Below are 11459 nucleotides of genomic sequence, written 5' to 3'. Positions count from 1 at the left end.
CTTTGATGGTGTGATCAGTGAGCTAGAGCCAGACATCCTGAAGAGTGAGGTTGAATGGGCCTTAAGAAGCATTGCTAATAACAAGGCAGCAGGAGACGACGGCATCCCAGGTGAACTGTTCAAAATCTTGCAAGATGATGCTGTCAAGGTAATGCATGCTATATGCCAGCAAATTTGGAAAACACAAGAATGGCCATCAGACTGGAAAAAATCAACTTATATCCCCATACCAAAAAAGGGAAACACTAAAGAATGCTCAAACTATCGAACAGTGGCACTCATTTCACATGCCAGTAAGGCAATGCTCAAGATCCTGCAAGGTAGACTTCAGCAATTCATGGAGCGAGAATTGCCAGATCTACAAGCTGGGTTTAGAAAAGGCAGAGGAACTAGGGACCAAATTGCCAATATCTGATGGATAATGGAAAAAGCCAGGGAGTTTCAGAAAAACATCTATTTCTGTTTTATTGACTATTCTAAAGCCTTTGACTGTGTGGACCAGAACAAATTGTGGCAAGTTCTTAGCGGTATGGGGATGCCAGGAGGCATCTTGTGTGCCTCCTGAAGAATCTGTATAACGACCAAGTAGCAACAGTAAGAACAGACCACGGAACAACGGACTGGTTTAAGATTGGGAAAGGAGTACGGCAGGGCTGTATACTCTCACCCTACCTATTCCACTTGTATGCAGAACACATCATGCGACATGCTGGGCTTGAGGAATCCAAGGCTGGAGTTAAAATTGCTGGAGGAAACATTAACTCCGTGAAGCGCCGAGCAGCACCACGACTGCAACAGAAAACAAATTTCCCCGCCGGCCCCGGTTCCGCCCCGGAGACCGCTATAACTGACTCCGCCCCTGCAGTCGTTGCTCGGACTTGTGCGCCGTCGTTAAGGGGCGTGGCGACGACGAGGGGCGGGAGTAGACAGTTAAGTTCCGCCTCTCATTGCCAGCCTCCGCTGCGAGTGGGATGGAGGTGATGGCGCCTGCGGCCGTCCTGGGAAACGCGTCGGAAGTTCCCAAGCCCGCCTTGGCGAGGAGCCCCGAGAAGCCTGATGGTCGTGCCGGGACCATGAAATTGACCCGTAAAGCGGTTCTGTCTCGAGCGAAGGCTACGAACCTCGGAGGGGTCCGCAAGCTGAATTGCTGGTGAGGAGGGCAACCGGTGGCCTTTTATATTAACTGCAGTTCCCGGCATTCTTCACTATTGGCCGTGGCGGCTGGGGTGCTGGTCGCTGTAGTTCAGCAGGGTTTGGAGATCTTCTGCTCCTCGCTTTTATTTGCTCAGTTTTCTTCGGAATGAGCACCAACAGGTTGAGATTTTCTACCAAGAGGTATAGTGGTGGAAAAAGCGTGCCTTGCAGAATTATTATAAAGGCTTTGGCCAGCAAAAAGCGAATTCCTGAAAGTTCACCAGGATGGGTAACAATCGTTATAGACTGTCTTCTGATTTCTAAATCCAGAGTTGTTGAAAAGTGAAAGAATGTATTCAGTCCTAGTAACGTTGAAAGCCACTATATAAATATTGATGACTAGTAATTAAAATGGTTACTATATCCCAATTCAGTATCTTTATTTTCTGTTTTGCAGTATTAAAAATGACATTTCATTATCTGGTCAGTCATTCATTTTTTCATCCTCTTTTATACATTTCAGTACATAGCCTATATTCCTCCACCTCTTCCCTTTTTGTTGCATCAGTTGATCAAGTGTGTAGCATAAAAAGGATGGTAAAACTTGACTTTTGTTTGAATGTCCAAGATGGAGCTATGGCCAAAAAAATTACTTTTGGCTCACATATCCCTTTCAAAACAAGTAGAGTCACAACATTATCTTGAAGTCATCTGGACCTGTCTGACATGCTGTACATGGAACTGTTCTAAATCTATTCAGAACTCAGCCAAATACAGCCTGATTAATATATGCTGTTCTGTACCTAGAGCATTGCTCGGCTGTTCGTTTTGAGTTCCATGGTTGCAGATTTGATGCTCAAACACAAAGCTTTTAGTGTTGTGTACTTGAAGCAGTTCTTCCTAATTATCTTCCTGAGTCCTGCAGACTGTTTATAAGAATTTTCTGGCTCCTTGTTGATCTGTTTTTTTTTTCATACTTTGAAAAAAAAGTATGGCATACATGTCTTATTTCTATATCTTTCTGTATTTTTCTTCTTTCTCTCGTTTTTCTTAACAATAACAGTGCCTTCACCTCCTTCTAAAAATACAGTTCTAAAGTTATCCAGAAATATCTTATACTCATCTCCCACCCGCCATCTGTTTTGTTTTCTTCTGTCTGGAATATCTTACAGTCCAAATTGTGTTGTATTGGCTTGTTACTGAAAAATCTTGGCATCCCCTTTTCTATACCCAATTTAAAATGCAGGATGATTACTCTATCTTTCTGTATACAAAGAAAGTGTACAATAGTCCTGGGAACTGCAGCCACTGTTTTTCTATAGCCTTCCACCTTACAATATGAATACTACCGATGGTTTCAGTGGTCACTACTGCTCACCGTTAGTTTGCATAATCAAAGCCTCTCTCTCTCTCCTCTTCCTGGACCTCAATGCTACCTTGTAAACTCATTCAGAGTAGAGACCTGTGCTATTCATTCATTCCAAACTATAGGATCCCTAGGGATAAGGACTAGAATGGCTGCTGTACTGTGATTATAGCTCTGTTGTCTGTAGATCCTTTTTCTGTTTAACCTCTTCCCAGAAATTTGGGCTTCACCTTAAAATATTGGGGCTGGGGAAATAGCTTTCTCCCATTAGGATGCACAAATTTGTGGGCCTAGCTACAGTCTGATTACATGTAGTTTGACTTGAACATAAATAGGGAGGCTTTTCCAGAATTGGGAATTTCACAGGCTTTCCAATTACATGGAGTAGTATCTGTGCACATACAGGCATAGGAATATTGCAGAGATGTTGACAAAATGTATATAGCAGGTCATGAGTAGGCCATACTGCCTTTCACAGGCTCACTAAAAGCATAAAGGGCATTTGTAGAGGACTTCAATTGTTCTTTCATTTATGGCTCTCCTTTTCTTTGGGTGAGTGTTGCTTTACTTAATATACTATTTTATATATGTCTGTTAAATATGTTTTTCTTTTTTAGGGGAAGCCGTATCTCAGATGTAAGTACCATTCCTAATTTTCTAATACGTAAGAAATGGGAATAATTATTACAGTATTGGTTCTCTCTCATAGTCTTTTCCCAGTAGGGGATCATGTGTGGTTCTTAGCTGTTCCCTGATTTGAGTGAAACCAAAAGATACTAAATCCAGGGAAGAAGCAAAAACTCATCAGTTGGTACTTTGCTTCTTTCTTACTGGAAAAGTAGATATTAGAAGGCTGAGGAGCTGGCGGTAGTGTAATTTTGAGCCACCTTTAAGTACAAGTACCTCATGCTGAAACTGCCAGTGAGAAGAGATCAAAGGATTGACTCATCATTTGGAGGTGTTATGTCACTGTGATTTGCCTTGCCTGATTTTGACAGAGGGTTGCTTTGTTTGCAGGAAGTTCAAGCCCTAGAATATCAAGGTAAAAAGATGTCTGCTATTCTAGGGAATACAGTTGCCTGAAATTCTGAAAAACAGCACCTAGTAATAGTGTAGGTAACTTTAAAATAGAAAAACCTCTTGATTCAGCTGACTCCTGTAGTTCTGGCAATCCGTCAAATAGTTGGATTCTGTGCATTTTGGCCTCAGTCTACAAAAGAGTCTGTTGTAATACAGTGCTTCTGTTACAGATGCTTAAATACAGTATTTCTAATGGGCTTATTAGCTCAGTCAATTAATTACATACATTTGTTTCTCCTCTCTGCAAGATGGAAGTTTTGCTAATATTTATCTGTTTCTTCTTTTTAATCATCTAGATATCAATCTGCCATGAGCTTCCCAATGTTGAGGTGGTCACATTCAGGTGTGTGTTAGAGCAGTGGCTGCCTAACAAAAAGCCAAGGAAAATCAGTGGTCTTTCTTTATGGAATCTGAAAGGAAATTCCTACTGGCTCTTGAGCATTCAGGCAATGTGCCTCTCAAATCATTGTGTTCTTATGTTTCATTTTTATTTTTAAATTCTAGTTTTTAGCAAATTTAGAACTTCCTTAGCAGTATCTATTCCTGGCTGTTCAGTGGGAACCAGTGTAGCAATATTATTTCATTATTGGATCATGCATGTGCAGTCTCATATTTCTGCGTGATGTGCCTAACCTACCACTCCAGCTATACCCTCTTTTCTATGCTTTAAATTATTATTTTTATGTAATAACACCAGATCAGAAGGAAAGAAATTGCAGATCTTTATTCCTCATTAAAATTGCTGGAAGAAACATTAACAATCTCAGATATGCAGATGATACCACTTTGATGGCTGAAAGCGAAGAGGAACTGAGGAGCCTTATGATGAAGGTGAAAGAAGAAAGTGCAAAAGCTGGCTTGCAGCTAAACCTCAAAAAAACCAAGATTATGGCAACCAGCTTGATTGATAACTGGCAAATAGAGGGAGAAAATGTAGAAGCAGTGAAAGACTTTGTATTTCTAGGTGCAAAGATTACTGCAGATGCTGACTGCAGTCAGGAAATCAGAAGACGCTTAATCCTGGGGAGAAGAGCAATGACAAATCTCGATAAAATAGTTAAGAGCAGAGACATCACACTGACAACAAAGGCCCGCATAGTTAAAGCAATGGTGTTCCCTGTAGTAACATACGGCTGCGAGAGCTGGACCATAAGGAAGGCTGAGAGAAGGAAGATTGATGCTTTTGAACTGTGGTGTTGGAGGAAAATTCTGAGAGTGCCTTGGACTGCAAGAAGATCCAACCAGTCCATCCTCCAGGAAATAAAGCCAGACTGCTCACTTGAGGGAATGATATTAAAGGCAAAACTGAAATACTTTGGCCACATAATGAGAAGACAGGACACCCTGGAGAAGATGCTGATGCTAGGGAGAGTGGAAGGCAAAAGGAAGAGGGGCCGACCAAGGGCAAGATGGATGGATGATATTCTAGAGGTGACGGACTCGTCCCTGGGGGAGCTGGGGGTGTTGACGACCGACAGGAAGCTCTGGCGTGGGCTGGTCCATGAAGTCACGAAGAGTCGGAAGCGACTAAACGAATAAACAACAAAATTCCTCATTTTATTAATTGTATAAATTAACAATCCATTACTCAAATCATTCTTGAAGACCCTATCTATTTATCTATTTACCTATTTGCTGTCTGTCTGTCTATGTATGTATGTATGTATCATTTTAGGGATTTATTTTTGATCCTCTTGATCTCTCTGTACCTCATGTCATAAGTGCACATTATCATAGCTCTGTACTCCTCCTAGACTTACCTTCTTTTACTTTCTCTTTATTCAGTATATTCTTTGTTTTTTGCCCTATCTCTACTCATAAGTTCAGCAGCAACAGCACACAAGGCTTGCACTCTCTTAGGAACTGAGTAATTTTGAGTATCAGTGGGCAGTCTGATGATGTAGTCTGGTTTCAAAACCTTGAAAAGGTAATGGACAATGTAAATGTAATGATCTGGTTATTTCTCTTTCTCCCCTCTTATTTTTCATGATTTCAGATGTTATACAGAACTATAAGAAAGGGCGACAAACATTTGTGCATCCAGTTGGCTTAGGATTTTTATGTTGCCCAAAGAATTGTAGTTGTTAATGCTGCCTTTGGTTTCCACTTCTTCTCTAGTGCAAATAACATCTCCAGTCTGGAACCTATTAACCAGTGCCAGAAGCTAACTGAGCTTTATCTCAGGAGGAACTGTATTTCAAACCTCCATGAGCTGTTCCACTTGAAAAAACTGCCCTGCCTGAGAATCCTCTGGATGTCTGAGAATCCCTGCTGTGGCTCTGACCTCCATCGCTACAGAATGACAGTGCTGCGTAATCTTCCTAGTCTCTACAAGCTTGACAATAAGAGTGTGTATAGCAGCAAATTCCTTGGCGGGGTGTGTGAGAAGCTTAAGAATTGTGTAGCAGAACGAGAGAGTACTTTGAGTTAATACTTCTTTGAGCTGATGAGGGGGAGGGTATTGATTTATTATTTCATATGAAAACAACTTTGCCAGAAAGAAGTGCACAAAGGCTCAGCAATATTGGCTTTCATGTTATGTAGATACCCCTTTAGCACACTGGTGGGCAACCTATGAGCAATATGCAACCCTCACCAGCATTCCATTTGGGGCCCGCAGAGAAGATGAGGCTGGATTTTTTCAATCTTTCCTTTGGGTGGGGCAGTTTGAGAGGAGGACCAAATGAGCTCCATGGGGCTCACCTTATTTGGAGCTCAAAAGAGAGTTAAATTATATATGTTGGGGTACAGTTAGCTTCAGTTAGCTTACAGTTAAGGCAGTGCTATTCTTATGTTAATAAATTACTATCTACTGTCAAAAATGCATAAACAAACTCCAGAAAGTTCAGAAAAAGTGGCAACAAATTACAGCTCCTGATCCTTTCCCTCTTCTCTAGTATTTTATAAGATTAAGGACCTGCTTATTAACGGAAAATATTTTTTTGTTAAATATATTCTTAGTTTAATATATTCTTAGTTTCAAATATGAGAAATGCAGTTATTAAGTTCCTGTGATCTTATCAATGCACAGAATTAACTGTGTTGGAAGAATGGCATATACTATAGCCACATCTTGTAAAATCAAAGGAGCCTTTCATATGATATGAATAAATATATCAAATATAATATATAGGACTATACCAAACATACTATGGGCTTGGATTTTAATATGATGAATCTGCTTGGAACAATCTACTTTTACTTTTAAAAAAATGTTATTGCTGTAAGCTGCTCAGAGTCCTCTGGGATGGGGCGGGTTATAAGCATCATACGAATAAATAAATAAGTAATATTGCTCCCTTTTTGGCTTTTGTTTGATATGTATAGTGGTGACAGAGGAAGAACTGTCACATGCCCTATTAGAAGGAGAGGAGATAACAACAGCCCCAGTTAAAACAGATGTAGACAGCTGCTGCCAATACTCTAACACTGAGTCCAGCACGACAGAACCTACAACAGAAAACGAACTCACGAACTTCAGCCTTGAGGAGACAAAGTGAGGCGAGCTCTGTTGTTTGTTGTTAGCATTTATTTTCTGGACTTAATTTATATAGAATGTTTGGTGCAACATGTGGTTCAGTCTTACCTGGAGCAAAATTGATTTCTCACTTACGTAAATCAATAAATAAGCATATTAGAAGGGATTCCATGATTTTTAAGTAGGCAGAAACATTACATTTTAATTTTTTGTGCTGTATCTAGGGGTCCCTCTTCAAATATAGTACTTTGCAGGGTGCTATGTTTAGAGAACTCTGCATTAATTCATTCTTTTGCTTATGTTCCTCCTCCTCTGCAGTAAAATCCGTGAGCAGCTTGGTATGAAGCCTGTTGTTCCGAGAGATAAATTTTCATCCCAAGAAGTAGGTGGTAACCAGAAAAAATGGGTGAGCATAAGAGTCTTCCCTGCCCCAGAAATCCAGAGTTCTGTTTATTTTTGGATCATACAATGTGTTGTCTTGCACTAAACAATGGTACAAAACCCAAGTAATAATCAGCTCAATTTTGCTGGCTTGGAATAGTAAAAGTCCTGTGCAGAAGCTGTTTTTATAGGCAGCCCAAGTTGGAGAGACAAAAGCATTTATTAGCCTTTCTTATTCTATGAATATAGGTAGGGGGAAAAAAACAACTCTTTGCTGTTGTGAGGAAATTATTGGTTGGCTGGGATTTCCAGGTTTGTTGTGAATTATGTGTAGCTAGTTGCTCCTAGTAATTTGAGAAAAAAGGGAGCAGAGCAGATCAAATTTCAACAGCTCTCAAAAAGTAACTGATTTTTACTAATTCGTTCACTTTAATCAATAACAATAATAATAATAATAAATATACATATACATATAGTAGTCCAGAAATGCTTCATCTTATAGTGATGCCCTGTGGTTCAGGTTGATTATGTGCTGTTTAATTTTGAAAGCTTAACATTACACTGGATTGCCAAACCAGGCGCTGCTTCATTATAATCTATCATATCTGGCATGTTTACTTTACCATTTTTTCATCACAGTTATGCAAGCTGCAGTGAACAGATGGCCCTGAAAAGTAGCCTGTGAATCTGTCAATGTTCTTATTAAAAGCAAAGTTACCAATGAATACAGCTTTCATTGTGCCAATTATATTTCTTTTGAACAGAATGAATCCAGCAAAAAGCTTGAAAAATAGTAGGTGCAAAGAATATATGTCTTCTAAATGGGTCTTTAGAAAACTCTTGTGGCTGAGTTTTCTCCCCCCCCCAAAAAAAAATACCTGGGACATACAAGAACAGTGCAATGCAGTACTTTGCTGGATTAGACTGAATGCCTGCCTGGCATAAGTTCTTTCCACCATACCAGGCAGATAGTACAAAAGCAGACTTCGTAGAGATAATGTAATTCTTCTCCAAGTTGATAATTAGAAGCACTTTGTCTCTAAACAAGGATATCATTTATTATTATTATTATTATTATTATTATTATAGCTGCCCACTCCAGTGGACTTCAGATCTAGTTTTTCTGTCATTGTGCCATTGCTAAATCTGTCCACTATGTAATTCAGTTCTATTCATAGAATAATTTGCTTAAATATGTGAGAACAGATTGGAGGAAAACATTGAGGTAGTAACGATAAGAGGACTAGGCTGCTTCTGCAGAGAAATTAATTCTATGACCTGCTCTGATTTTGTTTTTGGTCTCCTGGATTAACAGAACAATATCCTCAGTGCCATCATGCTACTCCTGGAAGAGCTGGATTCAGAGGGTTTAGAAGTCCTCCATCAAACAGTTGGAAACAAACTCCAAGCCTTGCAGAAGAAGGAACTCCATGAGGACCGATAGCACATCCTATGGAACTACTTGTAGATCAGCAGAGTTTATTTCACTAGTCCTGCTGGCATCCTTTGTGTGCTGTTGGGCTTCCCATGAGAATGTATGATTGTGTAGAAAAAACAAGCACATCCTGTGTTTCATGTGCTAGAACCATGTTCTACAATAATTTTTCATCTACACTTTATGTGCCTGCATTTATGCAACCAGTACCCCACCTTCCACAAAAGCTGGCAACAGAGATGGCAAATAAGCATGCATAGAGCTACAGAAAGTACTTGTCATTTGGAAGAGGATGTGCTTCACCTCCTGCTAGTACTTTCCATCTAGAATAATCATGCCTAGACTTGTTTTATTCATGGCTTTGTCAGACTAAGCCTGTGATACATCTGACTTGGTTAGCATGATGGCCTTTCCCAATATCCCAATACTGGAGCAAGACTAAGCTTCATGTCCCCTCCTCCTCATTAAATAGTGTTTGACAATCCTGGCCTCAAAGCCAGAATTTCATAAAAAGTTAAAACTAAAAAAGAAAATCATTGAATGTTTAAATTAAAAGCTTGAAGCTAACTCTTTGCTGTCATCATTCCTTCTCTACTAAGTAACTTCAACGTAATGAAAAAATTGTCACTTGCAGTAGATTTTGAATTATAATTCCATCCTAAAGCTCTGAATGTTTCCCTCTGTCTGTGCAGCCTTCTAAAAAAATTTATGTTATTGGAGGGGAGGACACAACATCAATGTGATTCTGTGAGGAAGCAGCATTAGACTGTACTGAACAAAATCCACTACAGTATTATCTGAGATGGTGGGTCCTCTAGCGTCCTTAGTCTGTCAAGCTATATCTAGTGCAGGAGCTTCACTTTGCTGTGAAATAGATAGAATTTTCCTTCCATAATATGAAGATCCTTTGACTAATGGCTGTGGTTACAAATTGTGTGCTTTTTTGCTGATTATTTATAGAACACTGACCCAGATCTGTGTTTATCTCTGGATAGGATTATGTGGCCCTTACTAACTTGGTTTGCAGCAAGTTCCATTTGTAACTTGGGATTTTTTGCTTCTGTTGATCAGCATTTCTGGGGTGATGTTATCACACAAATGAAAATGGCATAAAGCCCAGTTTTCAGTCCTCTAAAAACATTTCTATGAGCTAGGGTGGAGGAAAAAATGGAGCCTGTGCTTTTGGAGTATTGTCCAGCTCCACCTATTTGATTAATAATGCTGACAAAATTATGTGTAAGCTAAGTGACTTGGTGATGTATAGAAAAATACAATGTTCTAGTAACTCTTGAATCTTGATTTTTCAGGAGTGCATCTGGTGTTTCAGTCCTTGGTAATTAATTGGCCAATTAATTGGTATTTTAAGTATGCAAAAAGTGGTTATGCCCTCTGGTTTTTCCACAACTCCAAATGGTATGTGTCCTTTCTAGCAGATGTTTTAAAAACAGTGCTTCCTTCCTGTGATTAGGGCTTCAGGTTGCATAACATGAACTCTTATCCCTGACCATTACAGCTGTGTATCACTTTGTTCTGGAAGCATTATCTTTATCCAAGCCTACATAGGAATCAAGATTTTTGCTCAAACTATGATAAATAACTATGGCCTATCAAAAGAATAGTAGAAATTCAGAGGACATGGAGAAGATATTTGTAAAGTAAAGTTTTAAATAAAAAGGCACCAGCTATATTTGAATAGGTTCCTTATAGATAGCAAGGAATTGTTTAGGGGAAAAAACTGGACAGATACCAACCAACTGCATGTTTCTCAGAAAAGCTGAACTGCTTTCTTTTGAGAACTGGGCTATAGGGGGAATCCAGCATATAATCTTGTAAAAATTGGTTACATTGCATTATCTACTATAGAATTTTCTACTGTCACAATTGTGAAGTGTGATCACCAAAGGTGCTGTCTTACTATATTTAAGACATTGCTGGTGAAACTTAAGTATCTTCATAAAGGTATTATACTACAATGAAAAAAGCCTAATAAAGTCAAACACAAAAAAATGAAAGGAAAAAAATGAAACATGCCACATATCGATAAAGCAAATAGCTTAATCTTCACAAATGTCTCTCAAATCACGAAGTATCAAAATATGTGAAGTAGTTTCTTTAAACTAGGTAGGAGTAAGGAACCAGATCTTGTACGCATAATTTTTCTTGTGATTGAAATCTACCAGTTAGAAAGGAAGCAGATAATGCTGTCTTTATAATGTTGACTATCTTGTTAGTTTCCCCCCCGCTCCCCTTCTCCTCTGGTCCTGTTGTCTTAATCTTAATATTCATAAATGCTTGTGTAAAAGGTAAAGGTAAAGGTTTCCCTTGACGTAAAGTCCAGTCGTGTCCGACTCTAGGGGGTGGTGCTCATCTCCGTTTCAAAGCCTTGGAGCCGGCGTTGTCCATAGGACACTTCCGGGTCATGTGGCCAGCATGACTCACGGAACGCCGTTACCTTCCCGCCGAAGCGGTACCAATTAATCTACTCACATTTGCATGTTTTCGAACTGCTTGGTGTGCAGGAGCTGGGACGAGCAACGGGAGCTCACCCCGCCGCGCGGTTTCGAACCGCCGACCTTCCGATCGAC

General features: G+C 39.7%; 1 protein-coding gene across 1 annotated transcript; it reads left to right on the top strand.

Moving 5' to 3' along the window:
• The first annotated feature begins 972 nt into the window (after positions 1–972).
• On the top strand, positions 973–9993 carry CFAP410 (cilia and flagella associated protein 410). The gene is made up of 7 exons (XM_063306831.1): positions 973–1150; positions 3118–3136; positions 3877–3923; positions 5699–5928; positions 6908–7076; positions 7377–7464; positions 8755–9993. Exons 1-7 carry the CDS (start codon positions 981–983, stop codon positions 8881–8883), a joined length of 852 nt encoding a protein of 283 aa, XP_063162901.1. The 5' UTR covers positions 973–980; the 3' UTR covers positions 8884–9993.
• Positions 9994–11459: the final 1466 nt, after the last annotated feature.

The sequence above is a fragment of the Candoia aspera genome, chromosome 6 (genome assembly GCF_035149785.1).
Source record: "Candoia aspera isolate rCanAsp1 chromosome 6, rCanAsp1.hap2, whole genome shotgun sequence".
NCBI classification, from domain to species: Eukaryota; Metazoa; Chordata; class Lepidosauria; order Squamata; family Boidae; genus Candoia; species Candoia aspera.
Note: the sequence above shows the minus strand (reverse complement) of the source record. Positions and strands in the feature narration are given on the sequence as shown.

Coding starts and splice junctions, on each gene's coding strand:
- CFAP410 (XM_063306831.1), top strand. CDS start 981: ATGGCGCCTGCGGCCGTCCTGGGAAACGCGTCGGAAGTTCCCAAGCCC. Junction 5,929..6,907: donor CTACAAGCTTGACAATAAGA/GTGTGTATAGCA, acceptor TGATATGTATAG/TGGTGACAGAGGAAGAACTG. Junction 7,077..7,376: donor TTCAGCCTTGAGGAGACAAA/GTGAGGCGAGCT, acceptor CCTCCTCTGCAG/TAAAATCCGTGAGCAGCTTG.